This window comes from Equus asinus, chromosome X (genome assembly GCF_041296235.1).
Source record: "Equus asinus isolate D_3611 breed Donkey chromosome X, EquAss-T2T_v2, whole genome shotgun sequence".
Classification (NCBI taxonomy): domain Eukaryota; kingdom Metazoa; phylum Chordata; class Mammalia; order Perissodactyla; family Equidae; genus Equus; species Equus asinus.
Genome location: NC_091820.1, coordinates 38,151,214 through 38,173,299, shown reverse-complemented (window position 1 = coordinate 38,173,299; position 22,086 = coordinate 38,151,214). Strand labels below are relative to the sequence as shown.

The 22,086-nt window shown below is 42.4% G+C and overlaps 1 protein-coding gene across 1 annotated transcript in view; it reads right to left on the bottom strand.

Moving 5' to 3' along the window:
* DGKK (diacylglycerol kinase kappa) overlaps positions 1-22,086 on the bottom strand; it is a 116,070-nt gene that overhangs the window by 12,896 nt on the left and 81,088 nt on the right. The window contains exons 9-22 of the mRNA XM_070502792.1: positions 17,366-17,549; positions 16,537-16,645; positions 15,622-15,761; positions 14,632-14,713; positions 12,761-12,852; positions 11,796-11,895; positions 10,616-10,835; positions 8,702-8,806; positions 8,154-8,250; positions 6,521-6,628; positions 2,762-2,858; positions 2,380-2,487; positions 1,635-1,748; positions 1,153-1,287 (exon numbers count right to left, since the gene is read on the bottom strand). Of these exons, the coding sequence (XP_070358893.1) occupies positions 1,153-1,287; positions 1,635-1,748; positions 2,380-2,487; positions 2,762-2,858; positions 6,521-6,628; positions 8,154-8,250; positions 8,702-8,806; positions 10,616-10,835; positions 11,796-11,895; positions 12,761-12,852; positions 14,632-14,713; positions 15,622-15,761; positions 16,537-16,645; positions 17,366-17,549 (1,691 nt within the window). The remainder of the gene's footprint in view (positions 1-1,152; positions 1,288-1,634; positions 1,749-2,379; positions 2,488-2,761; positions 2,859-6,520; positions 6,629-8,153; positions 8,251-8,701; positions 8,807-10,615; positions 10,836-11,795; positions 11,896-12,760; positions 12,853-14,631; positions 14,714-15,621; positions 15,762-16,536; positions 16,646-17,365; positions 17,550-22,086) is intronic.

The following is a 22,086-nucleotide window of genomic DNA, read 5'->3' as shown; positions in this document are numbered from 1 at the left end:
GCTGTAGCATTGTTGTAACTAAGAGGGCATGTGACAGATCTGTCTATGAGTCTGATATTTGCAGGTATAGTGAGTAAAGGGGAAAGATGGCCCCATCCATCCCCCCATACATCCATCTACACACCTATACATCTATCCATCATTTTATTCAATGTCCCTTTCATACTAGGCACTTTTAGTTTTAGTTTTAGTTGTTGTTACTGTGCTGAGTCTTGGGACAATGTGCTTGAATCAGACAGATGTCTGCCTCCCAGAAGCTCCTACATGAGGGCATCATGATCAGTAAGAGAATGGACACCTTTCATACTCCTTTCTTTGCCAAATTTAGGCAATATGTTGTGATGGATTTTAGAGCCAGACATATCTAGTTTTATTTTGAATCATGCTTCTGTCATTTACTAGTTATGTGACCTTGAGCAAATTATTTAACCTCTCTGGTCCTCCTTTTCCTCACCTGTAAAGTGGGAATAAGTGTATCTACCTCATAGGATTGGTGGGAGGACCTACTTGAGAGAATATATGTAAAGTGCCCAGCATAAAGTAGGCAGTTTATAAACTAGACTCCCTCTCCCCTCTCTGTTGCTGTTTCTATGGACTGTCCACAGGTCAGAGTGGAAGAAAGTCTCCAAGACTGAGCATTTGATCAATAATGTCTCCTTTCTAGCTTTAAATGGTTTAGCTGAAGTGGATGAGATTTGTGAATGCAGCATTTTAGGAACCTTAGAGGAACCTAAAGACCATATTCAATGAAGAATCTCTTGTTGAAGGAGCAGATTTACCCATAACCACCTGAGGCCTTTAGCTCACTGTGCAGTGGCGGGAGGAGGACAACTCTGTTCAAAACCACAGGAGAGAGCTCTTTGTCTCACTCTCTTGGACAATGGTTTGCAAATGTCAGTATATATCAGAATGTCTCAGGGAGCTTGTTTACAAATGCAAGTTCCCAGGAACTACCCATCCCCAATCTGATTCAGTGAGCCTGATGTGAGACCCAGGAATGTGCATTTCTAACAAGCATTCAAGGTGACTCTGATATAAGTAGCATGCACACCTCCCTCTGAGGAATTCTGCTTGACTGGAAGTATTCAGTACTCAAGTGACAGCAGTAGATGAGACAATGTAGGAGCCCAAGATGAGACTTCCCCTTCTTACCCGATCTCTTGTCAGCATCTGGGCAACATTCTTGTATCTAATCTTGATAAGGCCTGGCCTCTGAACCCAGGCCTCCCCATCCACCTGCACTGGGATACCTTCTTCACCATCAATGGTTATCATCACCTCACGGCACTGCCAGAGAAGAGGAGGAGGCAGAATGGGGGAGAAAAATGAGGCAACTACTCTAGACCAATCTGATAATCTCTCAGTCATGGCCTTAATGTATATCTGAAGCAGGACTGGCAGACTGTGAATGAGATTATCCCAGAGAGGAAACACCTGTTTCCTATGGGCTTTTTGCTCCTTTGGTACCTACTGCTTCTTACTCCAACCTCAGCCAGCACCTTGCTGCCCACCAGATAGCCTCCCCCCTCTGCCCTGCCACTCTTATACCCAGTTACTTCCTGAGACTACCCCACATCCTGGATTGTAGCCACAGTGCTCAGCCTCTTTCTCGTGCCCACCCAGCCCTTGCCTACCTGGGCAATGCGATGATGATGCAGGTTGATGATACGGGACATTGCCATCTGTACGGAACCAAAGATTGCCACTACCTCCAGCTTCCCATCATCTATTGCAGGAGCCTCATATTCCTGAGGAGGAAGAACTGTGTCATATATCCCACCCTTGAGAAGCCACACCTTGTCCATCACAAGCGAGTATGCTTTGGAGGCTCCTGGTGAGAATTTTTTAGCTCATGAAGAGTGGAGAAACTACATATTAAAAGCGGAAAGATGAGGCCAGGAAGACAATCTGGGAAAAGGGCACTGAGATCACAACTCTTAGCTGGTTCCCTCCCTGACCAATCCAGCATCATAAATCCCCAAGGCCAGTCCCACTGGCCTCATGGCCTTCTTGGGTGAGCTCAGAGAAAAGGGGCCATGGCCAATTTTCCAGGAGATTTTATTGACAGACCTCTTTGGAGAAAAAAGCCTGGCCTGGGTAACCTTTCAAGGATCTGTCAGGCCTGAGGAGTGTAAACTTCCAAGTCCAGGCAATACCTAAGAATTGATCTGATCCCTCAGGTCTTTGGTTGATTCTTATGATCTGGGATGGTAATTGCCTTAAAAAACCTGATCATATAGCTGCTGCTAATAAAGGTTCCCAGTCCACCTCCTCTTCTCCCATTGTCCACTTCCTACTCCAGCCAGTCCAGCTCTCCTTTCTGAGAGACCTTAGAGGGGTCAAGCCTCTCTCTTTCCCTGTCCTCTGTTCCATACTCACTGTGGTTGCTGTGCTGCTTCCCCAAAAGTTGACACCTCCAGCGTAGCTGGTAATGTTGAGCACTACAATGCCTTGCAGGTTCGGCAAGGAGATGGCTTCTCCATCACACTGAAAAAAAGAGTAGTTCTCATTGGCTGGCTCTTCAGATACCAGTGTGAAGGGACATTTGCAGAGATGGGGGAAGGGCTCTGGCTTCTCTTCATGCTATCATTTTCTTATCCATAAAATAGAAATCTATCTTCATGCCTTCCTCCTATGTGCTTTCAATGAGGATCAGAGTTAAAGCTCGAGAAGAACCAAGGATGTAGGGGAAAGTTGATTCCCAAAGTCATGAGACTTCATCTCTCCATGCTCAGGAAAGATTACCCTCTTTTCCACTAACCTCCAGGCGCACTCGTTCTTCCAGTTTCCTGTAAGAGCGGTGGAAAAGTTCCTTGCTTCCCAGAAGGCCATACCACATCTTGTTCTTGATGCGGCTACTACAGGGAAATAAAGGTAAAAAAAAAGGTAGTCAGAGGGTGAATAATATAAAGATAAATGGATGAGGGAAAGCAAGAGGAACACCATCTTATTCCTCAAGTGCCTTCTTATAGAGAGGAGTTATGTTGAATGGTAACTGGACACAAGAGAGGATGCTAAGATAGTGCAATTGGTATCCCCATGCAAACATCTGCTGAAATGGGTTCCTGGGCCCCCTAGAAGCTTCAGTGTCCCATCGCTTTGCCACTTTTCCTTACTGCTTATATTGGTTCAGACTTGGAAGAGAGAGGCTATATTCAGAAAGCAATGCTTATAAAAAGCTGTGAGCACAACTGACTGGTACATGCCAGCTACCTTGGCAAGTGCTACTCCAGGAGCACAAGATTTCAGATGCTTGGAATCAATTTCATTTGAAACATAAGACTCTCAGACTGCAATTTCTTTCTTATTTTTTTTAAAGATTGGCACCTGAGCAAACATCTGTTGCCAATCTTTTTTTGTTTTCTTCTTCTTCTTCTCCCCAAAGCCCCCCAGTACATAGTTGTATATTTTAGTTGTAGGTCCTTCTTGTTGTGCTATGTGGGATGCTGTGTAAGTGCGGCCTGATGAGCGGTGTCATATCAATGCCCAGGATCCGAACTGGTGAAACCCTGGGCCACTGAAGTGGAGCACGTGAACTTAACCACTCGGTGACGGGGCCGGCCCCAAGACTGCAATTTCTTTGAAGCATAACTTTTCTGCCAAAGTGGAGGGATTTTCCAAGACCTCTATATCAAACACTTAATTCAGTGCTATAGAACAGAGGTAAGCTTCCCTGGTAGATTGTAGAGGAGGAGCCAGTGGAGAGAATATGAGACAGGCAAGGATATCAGGAGACTTGAGGTGGAAGTGAGAAGGACAAGGTCCTGCTGACTGTAGGATCTCTGATAAAAACAGGCAGGGGGCTTACAATCACAGGCTGAATAGAGTTTACTATGAGCTTTTAAAGTACAGCCATAGAAATGAGTCGCCACAGGGCATGAGTTTTGAAATGTAAAAAGGCTAGCACAAAATTATTTGGACCCTGTTTGAAACCGTGAGTTTTCTGGGCACTTTAGTTTCCTCATCTATAGAAATAGTTTAGTTATATGGAAATGCAAAATATGTAGAACAACCAAAACAATTCCAAAAAAGAAGAAAGTCGGAAGACTTCATCTCCCAATTTCAAAACCTACTGTAACGCTACAGTTATCAAGACAATGTGGAACTTGCATAAGATAGATACATAGATCAATGGGACAGAAGTGAAAGTCTAGAAAAAGATCTTTACATTTATGGTAATTGATTTTTGACAAGGTTCCAACACAATTCATTGGGGGAAAGGATAGCTTAAAAAATGGTGCTGTGATGGACAGCTAACCTTTGACAAAGGAGCCAAGAACATACACTGGAGTAGGGGAAGCCTCTTTAATAAATGGTGCTGGGAAAACTGGACAGACACATGCAAAAGAATGAAAGTAGACCATTATCTTTCCCCATGCACGCACATAGACTCAAAATGGACCAAAGACTTGAAGGTAAGACCTGAAACCATAAAACTTCTGGAAGAGAATATAGGCAGTACACTCTTTAATATCAGACTTAAAAGGATCTTTTCTAATGCCATGTCTACTCAGACAAGGGAAACAAAAGAAAAAATAAATAAGTGGGACTTCATCAGACTAAAGAGCTTCTGGAAGGCAAAGGAAACCAAGATCAAAATGAGAAAACAACCCACCAACTGGAAGAAAATATTTGCAAATCATATATCCGATAAGGGGTTAATCTCCATTATATATAAAGAGCTCACACAAATGAACTACAAAAAAACAAACAACTCAATCAAAAAGTGGGCAGAAGATAGGAACAGACATTTTTCCAAAGAAGACAGACAGGTGACCAATAGTCACATGAAAAGATGCTCAACATCACTAATCATCAGGGAAATGCAAATCAAAACTACTCTTAGATACAATCTTACACCCATTAGAATGGCTATAATCACCAAGACAAAAAACAACAAATGTTGGAGAAGTTGTGGAGAAAAGGGAACCCTCATCCACTGCTGGTGGGAATGCAAACTGGTGCAGCCACTGTGGAAAACAGTATGGAGATTTCTCAAAAAATTAAAAATAGAACTACCATATGACCCAACTATCTCACAACTGGGTGTTTACCCAAAGAACTGGAAATCAATAATTCAAAGAGACTTATGCACCCCTATGTTCATTGCAGCATTATTCACAATAGCCAAGATGTGGAAGCAGCCCAAGTGCCCATCGATGGATGATTGGATAAAGATGTGGTATACATATACAATGGAATACTACTCAGCCATAAAAAAGACAAAATCATCCCATTTGCAACCACATGGATGAACCTTGAGGGCATCAGGTTAAGCAAAATAAGCCAGACAGAGAAAGACAAACACCATATGGTTTCACTTATATGTGGAATATAAACAAACTTACGGACAAAGAGAATAAATTAGTGGTTACAGGGGGAAGGGGGGTGGAGGGTGGGCACAAGGGGTGAAGGGGCATACTTATATGGTGTATGACAAACAATAATGTACAACTGAAATCTCACTATGTTATAAGCTATTACGACCGCAATAAAAAAAATGGTGCTGTGGCAATTGGATATCCACATGCGAAAAGAAGAACTTAGCCCCTTATCTCATACAATACACAAAAATTAACTCAAAGCAGATCATAAACTTAAATCTAAGAGCAAAAACAACAAAAATTTTAGAAGAAAACCTAGGAGCAAATTTTTAAGACCTTGGGTTACGCAAAGATTTCTTAGATATGGCATCAAAAGCATGATTCATAAAAGAAAAAAAAATGATCAATTGGAACTCAACAAAATTCAAAACTTTTGTATTTCAAAAGATATCATTAAGAAAATGAAAAGACAAGCAACAACAAAAAAAGACAAGCAACTGGGAAACAATATTTGAAAACCACATATTTGGTAAAGTACTTGTTCCTCAGCCTAGGTCTGCTTTGAGAAAGAGGTTCTGGTGGTAGGTGGTAGGCCAGGGGTAGTGGTGAGGGGGAAGGGCGTGGGGTCATGCTTCCTTTTACTTGTAGTTTCAATTTACCACAAGAACTCTGAGGTTGCCTCAGGGTATGTCTGTAATACAAAAGTACCAGAAGGGGCCAAGCAGGCCAACACTGGATGGGATAAAATCAATGGGTTCAGGGGAACCAGGTTAGGAACACCGAGAACCAGTAGGACGATCTTTGATATTTTGCAGCCTTGCCAAGCAAAAACAGACCTGAAACCACTATTAGGACCTGGTCAAGCTTTCACAGGCAGAACAAAGATAGGTAATTTGCTGAATCGAGTCAATGTAATCTGTTTTCCATAAGAGTAACAATTAACTGTGTTTATACAGCAATCCACAGTTCTCGCTATGAAGGCAGCTCCAAGTTCAGGATGCCAGTGCAGAGTCATCACAGACCAAGTCAATATTTGGGGCAAGCCATCCCAGTAGGCTAACATTGGGATCGATGTATTTTACTTCTAAAGGACCTCTTTCTTTCTGTTGCTTGTCTGAGAGTTAGGGGATGTAGGAATACATATGTGTATTGTGATTGTGTGTTTGTATGTAGGGAGGGAAGTTTCTTTTCCTTACTTGTATTGTCCTGGGTGTTCATCTCTTCTGGTGTTGAATTCCAGAGAAATTTTAGCATCCAGTCCAATTCCAAAATAATTGTTCATGACACACCTTTCTTTGAAGCGTCTGAAATTAGCCAAAGAGAAGAAGAGGACAGACATTGGTGCAGGAAAGAAGTGCTGTTAACATTGGGCTGCAGACTTCATCTGCAAGATCGAAAACCACTGAGAGAAGCCTCTTCTACGTTGGGCAAAGCCTTTATATTCTTGAGAAGCACATGTAGATATCCTATTGTGTTAACAACTAGCTTGTTAGCTGTAAGAGAGGGCACCCAGTCAGTTGTGAAGATTCAGTGGGATTGGGACTCATAATAAAGAAGTTATCTTTGGAGGCCCTCAGATATGAGTGGCCAATATTTTCTCCACATATGGAAAACAGAGTCACTGACTCTAAAAGAACTTTTAAGTATCTCAGATAAAACATATGATGAGAGTAAAGTCTTCACTACTGTTTTCAGAGATATCTGAACTCCTTTGTAGCACTAAGGGAAAAGATTGATAAAAAGAAGGTAAACATATATATACAAGAAAAAAAAGTGCCAAGCAATTTTTTTTATTCTTTTGCATGCATCTTGGGTGTCAACATCAAAACCAGTGGTGTGCTGGAGCCAGTTCACACGAGTTCATGTAAGCTGATTATGTCTATCACTTCCAAAGTCTGCATTCAATGGCATTATATCAGCAGCTTGAAATAGGCCGTGGTGGAAAGGTTTACACCAGGAATAAATCAGAGCTTTCCCCCCACCAGACAGCTGGCTGTTAAATTTTTGCCAGCACACCATTGATCAAAACTCCTTAGGTAGGTTCATGGGACCTCAGACACGATCTTAAGCCAATGACGAAGTGGAGGGGAGTGGGGGTTGGAGATAAGAATGAATGAGAAGCTGCAGAAAACTTAATTTCTAGTTGTGCCCTTCTTTTGAGAAACTGAAAATGGGTACAGTTTAGCTACTCAATCACAGGTAATTTTTTTCATTCATTACTAAACTGATCCTACATCTCTCACATGAGATTTGCCTCCCTTGACCACAGTCCAGAAATTGGGTTTTCTCTAACTGATGTCCAAACTGATCTTTTTAATGGAACTCAAAATGAGTTAAAGTGGTGGAACTTGGCTGCTGGAAATATTCTAAAGAGGTAGGGCTAATGAGCCAGACTTCTTTAAATTTACTACCTAGTCGTTTAAATGCCCATTTATTTTTTAGCACCTGCAATCATTTACTGTTAAAGGCAACCGTGGAAAAACAGGTCCTTTGAAATAACAACAGCCAACATTTATTAAGTGCTTATAATAATAATGACAACAACAATAACTGTTAACACATATAGCATTTTACTGTGGGTGCCCAGAACTGCTCAGTGCAAGTACTTTGCATATATAAACTCAATAAATACAACAAACCTATGTGCCAAGTTCTACAATTATCTCCATTTTATACGTGAGGAAACTGAGGCTCACATTGATTGAATTATTTGTGTAAGGTCACACAACTAGTAAGTAGAGTCAGGATTTGGCTCTGGGTATCCTTAGACTATTCTCTTAACCAAAGAAAAGAAGAAGCCATACAAAGGTGATAGCGCTAAATACTTACATAGTTTCAGGTGTAAAATGTAAGTGCTCTAAATTGAGGTTATCTAGGTCCTCCCTTTTAAGAGAAGATATAGAAGTCATAGTGCCACAACGAGAACCTAGACACAAAAGAAATCACCTTGATGTCAGATACAGACAAGAATGCCCTTCTCCCCCACTTGTATTTCACCCTATTTTCTCTATGGAAGCAGGGTCAAGCTCAATGACTTTCTCCTAGATAATATTCAGTGTTCTCATTCCAAAGAGGGATCATCTTGGATGACAGGAACTTCCAGTAAGAGAATAGTAAGGCTGGGCTGCTTACTTGCTGGCAGTGAAAACAGCTTCAAATCTTGGATTTCATCAGGCCAGCCTTTCCAAAGGACCTAATGGGGTCATTACTCCTGGACATTGGCATGGGATCACGAGGTCTCTGGGAAAGAGGAAGGGATATCTACCACAGAGTAGGATTATGGCCAAAGGAAAACGCATGAAAACACACCTTTATTCTCTGGGAACTAGAAGACAGTGATGAAGGCTAAAATAAGAGAAGAAGAGAAAGATCCTTACCATGTTTTGGGCTCGTCTGGTTAGTATCTTCTGAGTCACTTTCCAGGAATAAAGTTGAAGTAAAGTTCTTAACCGATATTGTCTGTCGACTTTGCTCATCTAGAACTATAGAGAAAAAGAGGTAGGAAGGAAGGAAGGAAAGGAAGGAGGATTGGTCACATTTATTGAGCATTTCTTGAGCATCTCTTTTGTTTAGTTAATGCCGTTCAGTGTGTGGGTAGACAATGGAGACAATTTGACCATCACTTCCCCTCCATGATGCTGTTTGTAGTCTCAGCTTTTTTACAGTTTTGCCCCCATGTCTCTTCATATCTGTGTCTGAACTTTCTCTATTTTACTGGTTACTCTTTTTCTTTCACCCAGTAAATGTGCTTATGGGTTGAAACTCAGGGCCAGGGTAGGGGGAGCAGGGTGGGAAATCCTCTGCTCTTCTACCTCCATTCTCATCTCTTTGTTAATTCATTTACTCACACGACTTTTGTTCCAAACTTGAGCCTCTAGGACCGTGCCATTCTTTCACTCAAATGTCTCAGCCATACCCAGAATATTTGAGAAGTCTCCTTCCTTTCACCAGTTCTCATATGTTGTATAACTCAGGTTCTCAGCATGTGCCAAAGCTCATAGGTTCAATCTCTATCCTACCAAGGATGCCTTTCTCTGTAACCATGACACAAGCTGCACTTCCAAATTTGACTTATGTATTGATGGAGCAGGCTGAGGGTTGGTTATAACAAGGTTATGGCTACATCAGATTAATCTGATCCCCACTATTTGGAAACTAACTACAGAAATTGAGGCAAATTGACTGTTTAATTCTTCCACAGTGCAGAAGGGAAGTTTCCTTTCTTTCTTGGAAATTTGGCTGAGGTTATACCTAAAGGTACCAAGGCAGGAGAAGGTACCATGGCTAAAAGTCATGCTGTATGGACTTCTTCTCAATTCCAATAGCTCATGCCAAACATACTTGGTCTTATACCATCTTCTGATCTGTTTTTCAAAGAAGCACTGTGGGGAAGAAGTGGGGACCAAAATGTTAAATTAAGAAGTTGGAGGAGTTGAAAGAGTTTTTTTTTTTTTTTAAAGATTGGCACCTGGGCTAACAACTGTTGCCCATCTTCCTTTCTTTTTTTTTTTTTTAAGGATTGGCACCTGGGCTAACAACTGTTGCCAATCTTTTTTTTTTTCTGCTTTATCTCCCCAACCCCACCCTGTACACAGTTGTATATCTTAGTTGCATGTCCTTCTAGTTGTGGGATGTGGGACACCGTCTCAATGTGGCCTGACGAGCGGTGCCATGTCCGCGCCCAGGACCCGAACCCCGGGCTGCTGCAGCGGAGTGCGCGAACTTAACCACTCAGCCACGGAGCCGGCCCCAGTTGAAAGAGTTTTCATACTGAATTAGAAGCTTGCAGATTGTCATGAGTTGTTGGAAATGGCAATCAATTCTGAAGCTGCCAGGACCACTCTCTGGGCCCTTGTGCCTGATTAATACTGTGCAAGACATGCAGAGACGAACATGATTTTCTTTCTAAAATAGTCACAGGCTTGGTGGTTGGAAGGAAACAGGAGCAGGTAGAAAAAATTCCATGGCTGGTGGTGGAAGCTGACAAATCTTTGAGCCAGGCCACTTAGCAGCTATAATTGTTTAGGATGAGTGTTAGTTCCAAAACTAAATGAGTAGCAAGAATTGAGCGCCTGGGATGTAGGAAGAGTCAAAGGGGAAGTTTATCAGGACTGAGGCTTTTCAAATCAGCAGAATCTGAGGACTGACTTTGGATGCCATATGAATGCAGGATCTTGTCAAGTTTTGGTAGTGAAGTTAAATAGCAAACCCAGAGTAAGGGAGACCAGTAAACCATCCACTGGAACCTTCTCTTTCCCTTGCCTCGATCACCACAACCCTGGGACTCTTACCTTGTTCAACTTGGAATATGATGAGCTTCAAGGATTTCTGGAGATTCTGGGCCTTTGTGGCCAGCTCCAACTTGCACTTGGCTATGTGGTCTATTTGAGGGATGAAGGGCTCTCCATCTGCCTTGCCACTGTCTGCACTTCCTGTAGCACTCTTCTCAACTGCTGCCTCATCAGCCAGGACATCAATCAGGACACTGAGTTTATCATACATTAAGTCACTCTATAGAGGGAGGAGGGAAACAGGGCATTGTTATGAGGGGCCAGTGCCTGAGAGGACAGAATGAGGAGCCTGGGTGGTATGGGGAAAGGGGGAGAGGGGTAGTGGTTGGCCAGGAACACTGAGCATAGAAAACTACATTGTGGGAGATGAAAGTCTGGGGAAAGAAGTACTTGGGCAGATGTGATGAGATAATCAAAAGGTGTTAGAGGATCAAATAGACATTTGTTTCTGGGCAGCTGCAGGCATCAATGTATATTGCCGAGTCTTTCTTGTCAGACTGGCTTGTAAAATGATATGCAACATGGAAAACTTGAGGAAAGAAACATTTCTGGATTGGCATTTTCATGGGCATGCTCCTATGGATGCGGATGTGCCTCTGCATGGGTGCCTGGTGTCTATTTTTGTATGTGTGTATGTTTGGGGATATACTGCATGATTATGGCTTGATTCCCAGCTCCATCACTTAATAGTTTGTGTCCTGAGGCAAGTCAATTAATGTTTTGTACTTCTATATTCTAGGGCAGTTGTGAGGATTAAATAAATTAATATATTAGAAGTACTTGGAAAATTCCCAGCACAGAGTAAGTGCTATGCAAGTGTCAGCTGTTGTTGCTCTTGTTATAGAGGCGAATATGAGTGTATTTCTAGCATACGTTTGTTTGTACATATTTTCAAGCATGTTCTGGTACACAATCACGTGTGTATATCCTTGGTGTACCCTTGTGTCTAGGTGTAGGCAGATGCTTAGGTACATGGTACGTGTATATGCATGCATGGTGCCACTCTCATTTGGGGAAAGATGGAAATTCGATGAGGTTGGACTTTCCCCATCAGGGAGGCTTACCAGCTTCTCCTCCTTGCCTTTCTTTCACAATGCCCAGTGAGAGACACATTTGCTTTTATTAAAAAGAGGGCCCTGGCTCCACAAAGAGCACAAGACAAAAAGGAATGGAAACTTACTTTCAAAATCACAGACTCTATTGCTGTATTGTTCTGTTTTATCTGACTCCAGGCCTTTACAATATCAACCACAAAATCTTCCACTGCTGAGCACAGGAATCTGGAAAGATAAGACAGATGGCACAACATGACACGGACTGTTGAGGTCCAGAGCCTTCTCTCTTATAACGTCATCAGTCTCCATATTTCTCTGCCTCATTCTCTCTGTCTCTTTCCTGATCTCTCCTCTCTCCCTTTCCTTCTCCCTCTCCTCCCACTCCTTCTCCCCTCTCTTTGTTTTTTTCTGCTTTTTCATGTACATATGGTGAAATATGCATGTACTCAAGGGAGTTTAACTACAACTTCTTAGTCCTAATTCTGAATTTCCAGAAAAGAGAATTCAATTGATTCAGCTTGGGTCAGGATTTTACCCTGGGTCAAATCAGCTATGGTTCAATGGCCCAGCTAAGTTAGTACAAACATAATGACATTGGGAGGACTGTCCCCGTGGGGAGAGTTTCTCAAAGGAGAGTGTGGTAGACTTGGCAGGAGAGTCCCAGAAGGGATGAATAAACCCACATATTGAGAAGGGGAGAATATGTTGCTCAGGCTATGAGAAAGCAACTGTAGTAGGCACTACAGAGAGCTTTCCCGGTATCAGATGGAAACCAAGGTGTCCCTCCTGTAGGGAGCTATGCTATGCTATTGAACGGTGTGGAATGTTGTGTTTCCCTTCTGTAACCCTTCTTCCAAATCTCTGGCTTGCAATTTTGTTTTTTTGGAGCCCTCACCCCAATCTCATCTTCTTTTCCTAAACTTTCATTCAGGAGGTTTGAGTTGGGAGAAATACAATTTGGGAAAGTAAACATATACTTTCCTTGGCCTCAACACCTCAAGCTATCAAAATGAACCCCATCTCTGACTGAGGAGCAGCACGTGAGGGGTAAAAACACACCTCGAAGTTTGAGAGCCAAAGGAAGACTGACCTGGTTGCAATAATCATCTCTGTGGGGTACTTGGCCTTCAGGATTTTGTCCAACTCAATGGTTGCAGATTCTAAGTGCTGGATGGCAGCAGCCTAAGGGGAAAAAGAGTGTTTCAGCTCTGGAATCTTAGCACCGTAACATAGTGTGCCGCCCATTCTCACTCCTTCATTATTTGCTACTAACTCTTTATGAGAACTCAACTGTCTCTCAGGAAATAATCACAATCAAAGAATTCTTGTTGAAGATCCCCATAGATAACCTTAGATCTGTGGTCATTCTAAAAATAAGAGCTGTCTATTGTTTCCTCTCATTTAAATTATTACTCGAAAACATATGAAGGAGGTACTGTTTGTTCCATGTTTCAAATGAATGAACAATCTCATATTACACGGCCAGTAAATAATAGATCTGGGATTCAAACCCACATCTTTCCAATGCCAGAGTGTCACCTCTTATATAATAATATTAGTAATAATAATAATAGCATCCACTTATATAGTACTTACTATGTGCCAGGCTCTATTCTAAGCTAAAAATACATACATATATATATATATATATATATATATCATGTAGTCCTTATAACAACCCTATGAGATAAGAATTGTTATTATCCCCATTTCACAGAACAGAAAACTGAGGCACAGAAAAGGGGGAGCTGATAAGTGGCAGAGCCTGGACTCAATTCCAGGTTGTCTGGCTCTTGAGTCTGTACTCTTAACTAGGACTTCTACTCCTCCCTCTCCATCACCTCCTACATTCAAACATCTACCAAGTCCTGATGATTCTCTCTTCAACGTGTACCAAATATGTCCACTTCTCCTTATCCCTGTTAGCACTTCACCAGTCCAAATCACCATCATCTTTTGTCTAGACAATTACAATATCTCCTATCTTTTCTCCTTGCCTCTAGTCTTTATTCCTTCAATTGTTTCTCCACATACCATGGAACTCCTCTGCTTAAAACCTTCCTATTAGGTAGCAGAACAGAGAGATGGATAGATACATGATTTTAAAAAATAGACTGAAATATTAATGGTAGAATCTACCATGTAAAATTTCCTGTATGTTTGAGGATTTTCATAATAAAATAAGAAAATAAACCTTCTACAATTCTCATTGCTCTTAGGATAAATGTTCAAACTTCCTACCACGGTTTACCAGGTCCTTCCTGGCTTGGCCCTGATTACTTCTGTAGCCTCATCTTTAGTCACTCTCCCTGCAGACCACCTCCTTGGCCACTTTGCCTCAGACATTATGAATGTATTTCAGTTCTGTGACTATTCCATGTTCTCTCCTGCCTTTGGAACAACACACACTGCTTCAACTGTCTGGAACAGGCCTCCTCTTTCTTATTATCCTTGTTAACTCCCTCTGATCCTTAAATCTCTTCTAAAATGGGGCGTCTTCTGAGAAGCTTTCCCTGATTTCCCCCACACTGAGTTAGGCACATCTGCCAGGTGTTCCCACCCCCACCCTACTTCCTTATATACTAACGCTCATACTACTTTGTTAAAACTATTTTTCTACCAGTGCAACTAGACTATGAGCTCCATGACGGCAGGGACTATGTCATTCTTCTTTACCAACTAGCATATAAGAACCACTCCTACGACAGTCACATAGTAGTTAATCTATAAATATTTTCCATAAATCTTTTGAGTGAATGAATAAGTAAATGGCTGAATGAATTATATCCCCAGTACTTAACACACTGCTTGGTAAATAGCTGCTGACTGACATGTCCCAAGTCCTCAGTTATCTCAGTCTCATCAAGCCCATGGACAATACAAAAGCTTCTCTCTGGGTTTGGCTATTATTTCACTGTGTAATAAAGATGTTGGCCTGAATTACAGCTGGGTGGTAGTTACCTCAAATCGGGGTACATCCATTTCAACTTGTCCTCTTAGCAATGGGGTTTGTCTGGGAGTCTCACGGATCATCACACTCCATCTGAAATAAAGTTAGAAGACAGATATTTAGGGCTCTGTTTCATCATAGGCTGGCTTCAAATGTCAAAAAAGAGCTCAAATGTTTATGCTGTGGAGAAAGATACGTTGTAGGGGATGCCTAAGCTATCTCAGGCCACCTGATCTCAAGGTATACTACAAGAGGTGTCTCTGCTTCATGACTTCTCCAGGCCAGTGTGATGGAAAGAATCCCACCACAGGGTTCTCAGAGAGCAGTGCTTCTCAACCAGAGGTAACTCTCAAGATCACCTGAAGTGCTTTTGTAAAATACACAGACCAGGGCCGCACCCAAGACCTACTGAATAGGAATCTTTGTGGTAGGGCCCAGCTTGGTAACTTGAAAAACCTTCCAAGGATATCCTTATGGGCTTCCATAAATCAAATACTATGTCCCAGCATAGAAAATCTTTCTTCTCAGAAGACAGGATGGCAATACTTTCTCTTCTCTAGAGCAGAGATAATCTAGGCTAATTGTTTATGAACCTTCATATTTTTGAGTTTCCTTGAGAACCTGATAAAGCTATAGAACAGTTTCTATACTATTCTAGAATAGAATAGAAAGATAGAAACTTTCTCAGGAAAAAAATATGCTTACATAGACTATTAGCTATGCAATTTGAAGGAGGTTCACAGGACCCTTGAAATTTACTCATGAGGCACCTGCTCTAGGATCTTTTAAGTTTGAAGAGGGGCTTCAGTGATGTTTGAAGGATACATGGTAGACCCTGGATTCCTAATAGACAAGGGCCCCTAAACCACCCTGCACTAAAGCCATAAAGGCAATGAGGCTCTGTGAGGGAGGTTAGAACATTCCTGATTGAGGAGATGAAACTGGGAGTAATGGATGTGGGACTGGAAGAGGCACAACGGCCTGATCTTTTAGCCACTCACCTGTCCAGAATCCTCACACTAGCCTGCTCCACTCTGCTGAGGATGTTCAGAGGCGACTTGTTTTTGTTCCAGAATGCACCCCAGCCTAGGACACGGGCCAGATCATTGCCGGTTCCAAGAGGGATGACTGCCAGCTGACACTGCAAGAACAAACCAGGCACTCATTCCAGACAGTCCTACCAAGATCCATCCATAAAAGAACCCAGATGGTGCTCTTTGGGAAAGATTGTGGTCTCAAAGCCAGTGGCAATAAGGGACTTCTGATCTTAGGAAGTGTAATAGGAAGATGTTTGAAGTTGAGTGAAATTTTCCCTAAGGTGTTGGGCCCCATTCCTGGCAATACAGAACCTACTCACTAAAGAGAAAAGTTGCTGGAGTATGCCAATATTTATAGCCATGCTTATAAAAGAGAAATATAGCCACAAATTTCTATCTAGGCTTGGCCAAGGAGGTGAGGTGCCTCAGGAGACAAAACTACTGGAATCAGAAGAGCTGGGGGCTACCTAGGTAGAGGCGAGAGAAGTAGAGGAAAGTTTCTGCTACTCTTGAGATTCAGGGAAGAAAAGCAATGGCCTCGGGAGGGATAGGAAATTGAGGGCTGAATGCTGCCTGAGGCTACTTCTTCTTTGCTTGCTTCTATCCCCTTCAAATCTTCACTTTAGGGCTTGGGGAATAGAACGCTGGTCATTTTTTCTGCTAACTCCCTCATTTCTCCTTTCCACAGATAGACAACCAGAAAATGGTCTAGGTGAGCAGGGTTAGATTGGGAATCTACCAGTCAGGTTGACTATGAAACCAGTGGGAAACATGTATTTTACAGACAAGGATAGTGAAGACCAGGGACTTCTTGGGATGAGTAGCTACACATCACCAGTCTCCCTAGCAACGGCTAAACTGAGTCAGCTAGGGACTCACCCTTTCATGTAATCCGAAGGCATCAATCAGAGATAAGACCCAGCTCACGCTGCCATCACCACCACAAACCACAATGCGAAAGCGAGCAAAGTTCTTGAACATGCACAGCCTGGAAGGAAGAGGGGGAAAGGGAGTCATTTAATGAACTCCTGGGTTTTACAACTCTTTCCTACAATGTTCCAGGACCCAAGGACTGCTGCTTCTGTACCCTGCTATCAGGCTATACCTACTTTCTTTCCTTTAGCCCCTATCTCTCTGTGTACCTAACATCACAAGCAATGTTCCCACAGGCAATCCTGGAGATGAGAACCTGCCTCAACCCACACTCTTCTGTGCTCAACCTTGCTGTGCAGTCTACTAGTAACCTAGCCAAATCTACTTGTTGAGGCCTGGGAAGAATGCCTTGCATGGTGGCCAGTGGGCTCACAGAAACCAGGGCTGAACATCCAGATGGTTCCCAAATAAAACAGGCCTGTAGTAGAGCTATATCTGCTTGGCCCCAGAAAAAAGAAAGGGTAAGTGACAAGAAAGGTGGACAGAATTATTCATTTGCCTCCTCCTCTGAGGTCAGGGGACATAATTTTACCTCTTCCAACCTGAAAAAGTAGAGCAAATCTGGGCTTGAAAGGATACCTGGGAGAGGGCTAAAAGTCCTTCAACAAGCCAACCCAAAATGCTCTGGAGTTGTCTGTCTGTGTCCTGACTTAAGAAAATAGATCTTTCCTGCCCAGGTACTAGAACTAATTCCAGGAAGCCTATCTTTGTCTAGAAAGTATAGAGGGAGAAGTCCCTTCTACATACCCAACTATATCCTTTACCCCATGCTTACCCCGCTTCAGGTCCGCCCTTCGACAGGTCAAACACTTGAGATGGGTTAAGGTATTGCTTGAATTTTCGGAGGAAGACGATCCCTTGATGATCGCCACTTTTGGAGTTAATGAAGATGAGAAGGGGACATGAACAGGCTGATGACCAATCGAGACTCCAGAAGTCTGAAGATACTACTAATTGGCCTGATACATGCACACGACAAACAGAAAAAGAAGGAAAAAAAGAAAAGGGCCATTGAGATGGAAACAAGACATGACTTATCATCAAATTTTGCAAAGATTTTTTTTAACCAGTTTTATTGAGGTATAAATGCTATACAATGAACTGTACATATTTAATATGTGCAATTTAATGAGTTTAGACATTTGCAAACACCCATGATACCATCATCACAATCAAGGTAATAGACATATCCAACACCTCCCAGAGTTTCCTTGTGTGCCAGACTCCTGAGACTGAGGAACAGAGGGGAAGTCAGGACAAAACCCAAAGGAGCTTTTATTTTTAAAAATCAGCTGGCCTTTGCCCAGCTATTGCCAGGCAACCAACATTTGCTTAGCAACTACTACCTGCTGCTACTACTGCTGAGCAACTACTACTGCTAAGGGTATAGCTGCTGCCCTCAAGCTGGGGAGACAGACTCATACACAAGAGTATGTTGGAACACAAGGAATAAGGAAATTGGTGCCACAACCAAGGATGAATAAAATGCTGAGTGGAAATTGAGCAAGGAGAAGGTTGAGAGCCCAGGAGGAGGATCAGCACACCAATTAGTCCTCTCTGCCGGGGATACCTCAGTTCTCACAATGAGAAGATACCAGGTCTTTAGCCAGGAGCTAATGACTAAACGTATCAATGTGGGGTGAAGCAGGGAGCTTTAATAACTCCTTTAAGGCTCTGGCAGAGCAATCCAAGTTATCACACCAACTTTCAGGGGAAACAAGACTATCGGGAAATTGTCTGAACAAGAGAGAGGCTTTTAATAATCCCCAACACTTAAGTTCCCCATAGAGAAGTGGAGTTAAAGCAGTCTAAACTGCCAAAGCATGTCAGCTTGTGCTGAGTCTTAAAGTCTGTTGGCAGGGAGACAAGCAGTGAGCAATGGCCCCCTAGGAGATGCTAGACAAATTGTGAGCCCCTAAACCTTGTGAGCTTGTGGCTTGCCAGGATGTCCCAGCAAAAATAAATGCAAAGGGCAAAAGGTATGTGGTTTGCTCCTGAATGGTGTGGGTCAAGGGAGGGAGGTGGGTTGAAATGTCCCATTTGTTGTAGCCTGAGTGAAAGGGAGCCTGAAGGAAGACCGCTTACTTGAGCAGATTTCATGGCTGTTTTGCCTGGAAAAATCTAAAGCAGGCTTCCTCTATGGGCCAATTTCTACTCATTGGTCATTAAAGCTTGAAGGCATCCTAAGCCAGCTAGCCAGTGATGCACCAAATCTTCAGGGCTTGCCAGGACTCAGAGCTACAATGGGAGCCTGCTGTGTCCCTTCCGTAGCATTGCTTGGAAGTAGTTACTCTCCCTGAACACATTAACCAAAAGTAGTACCCTTTTCAACATTTTTTTTTTACAAAAGGTAATATGTTAACACAATGGTAGTTAAGACACATTAATTAATTCATTCAACAAATATGTATTGAGGGCATTCTCTGTGCCTGTCCTTGTTATGTTCTGAGAACACAGTGGTGGACAAGATAGAAACAATCTCTGCTCTTGTGGAATTTATATTCTAATGGAGGCAGGAAGACTATAATAAATAAATAAATACAATAATATGATATGAAGAAAAATAAAGCAGGGAAAGGGGACAGAGACTGAAGGGGATGTTATTTTAGGGTGGTCAGGGACAGCTTCTCTGGGGAGGTGACGTTTGAGGTGAGATTTGAATGAAGTGAGGAAGTGAACTGTACAGATATCTTGGGGAAGAGTTTTTTGGGGCAGGAGGAAGAATAAGTGCTGGGACCCAAAGAAGGGAGGCTGTCCGGGGTGTCTGAGGACCAGTGAAGAGAATAATATGTCTGTTGTGGAGTGAGGGAGAGTGGCAGAAGATGGAGTCAGAGAGATGGCAGGGACGAGATAAATGAGAAGATGTTAGAGGAAGCAGTTCAAAAATTAGGGTGAGGGGGCCGGCCCCATGGCTGAGTGGTTAAGTTCGTGCGTTCTGCTTCAGGGGCCCAGGGTTTCGACGGTTTGGAACATGGGCGCGGACATGTCACCGCTCATCAGGCCATGTTGAGGCGGCGTCCCCAATGCCACAACTAGAAGGATCCGCAACTAAAATATACAACTATGTACTTGGGGGATTTGGGGAGACAAAGCAAAAAAAAATGATTGGCAACAGTCATCAGCTCATTAGCTCAGGTGCCAATCTTTAAGAAAAAAAAAATTAGGGTGAGACTGTTCAGTATGGAATTGAAACATTAGGTAGGGGTCAGGCCATAAGATATATGAAGAAAATAGTCAAAAGGTGGTATCTTTTTACGTGCTTGCTCCCCTCCCAACCGACAATGCAGGCCCCAACTCATGGCCTGGCCCTCGTCTTATGTCCCCTCGTCTTGTGCCTCCTTTGTTTCAGAACTCGATTCTGCTCTGCTTCACTTCCTTACTCAGCAACCTCCTGTTGACACCCTGTAGGTGAGCATGCGACTTTGAGTATGTAGCCCAATTAAAAGATTCATGGAAACGGCTTTCTGCCAACATCTGGTGGACCTGTGAGGTTTGCTTGCAAGCAAGGACTCCCCCTGCCAGAGGTCCTGGAATAGACCTGTCCATGCCCTTAATGTTTTTTTAACAGTGTCAAAGGCCCTTTGGGTTAGTCCCTTTCTAAAGGTGAGGGAGCAGTAGCAGTGAGACCAACTACTGTGAGCTATCTGGGCTCCAGTTTCCTTTCCTGGCTGCCCTCCAGGTTTATTCACTAACCTAGAGCAAACATCTTCACTGCTTTGGGTATCTGCAAAATGGGCTATTCAAAAAACTAACTTGTTTCCCAGTGTTAGATAAAAATAAACTAGGTGTTACGCTGATGAGAAAAGGAAATGTAAATTGGCTCTTAAAGGTGAGCAAACTTAGTCAAAATAAGAAAGATACTAATTAAAACTAGACCATGGTACCATTTTTTCTTGTCTAGAAGATTGGCAAAAACAGAAAAAAATAGATAACACATTTGATTGAGGAGGCCATGGGGAAATATGCACTCTCATACACTGAGGATGGAAGTGCAAAGTGACAGAAGCCCTATAGTGGGCAATTTGACAGTATCTATGAAAATGATGAAGGCATATGCATTTTGACCCAGTAATTACACTGCTGGGAATTTCTCCTATAGATGTATATGTAAAATCATACGTATGAGGTTGTTCATTGCAGCACTGTTTGTAACAGCAAAAGACTGAACACTACCAAATTATCCAACAATAGGCGACTGGTTAAATGAATTATGGTGTATCTATATAATGGGATATTTTTTAGCTGTAAAAAAGAGTGAGGAAGCACTCTATTGTTGACACAAAAAGATATCCAAAATATGCTGAGAAGGCGGGGAAAAAAAGCAAAGTGCAGGACAATGTGTACAGTGTTAAAAAGAGGAGGGATAAGAATATATATTTATATATCCTAGTATATAGATGAAGAAATACTAGAAGGTATTTGATAAACGGCAGTAGTCAACTGTTTGTGAGTGGGGATAGGGTGGGGCTGTAGGAGATTAAGAAGATCAGAGAAAAGATAGCAGAAAGCTTTTTAAAATAAATACTGTGGGCCTATGTGTGTTTCTATTTTTTTTTAAAATTTGAACCATGTGAATATGTTAACTAGTCAGGAATTGAATTAATAAATAGGGAAAATTATGCTAATGCTATCTGTAAGTTAAGGAGCCATGAGGATGTAGCTGAAATAATTTCTAGATCTATTTGGAAGCTTGGAGCGTGGGCTGCTTTCTGCAGTGTAGTTCTACAACAAAATGCAGCTGTGTGCCACAGTTCGTTGTCCTTTAGGTGTATTCACTGACCTAGGACAAACATCCAACTTCTTTGGGTGTTCATTTATTCACATGTATAATAGCATCATGTTGCAATGATAAATAAAATAAACCAGGGTGGGGAGAAAGCTGCTGGATAAAAAGAAAATTCTGTCATTAAGGCAACTTGAACTTCAGTGTCAAACCTAATTTTGTCACAGATGAGAAGACTAGGGGAAGCAGTGCTGGCAGAAGCCATTCCCAGGAGAATACAAGGGCAGCCCCATCTAGCATTTCCCCCAGAATCAGAGAACATCTGAATTTGAGTAGGGCCAAGTTTGTCAAGAGAATCTTATCAACAAGGTGACAAAAATGGGTGGCATTGTGGGCTGGAATGTAGTAATATTAGGCAGATTTATAACCAGATAAGTAATCGTGCCCACAAGGTTGTTTTGAATAGGCTGGTGTTACCTGTACGGGAGTGTCCTGTACCATGCAATTATTTTAATCAATTCAAATGGAAACATAGAAGGCTAGCTTGTCAACTTTGAAGCACCTAAAGCTGGAAGGAGAGCTACCGGATGACAGAATCGAGATTGAAAAAGGACCTCAGTGGGCAGATGGGCCAAAGTCAACAAGATGAAAAGAGGATAAATGTGAAGCTTGGCCTTTAGTCTCAAGGACATAAATTGCAGCCGAACAGGACAATAGGAACTTGGCTTGGCAGCATCAAGTGTGAAAGGGGCTTAGGGGATTTAGTTGACTTT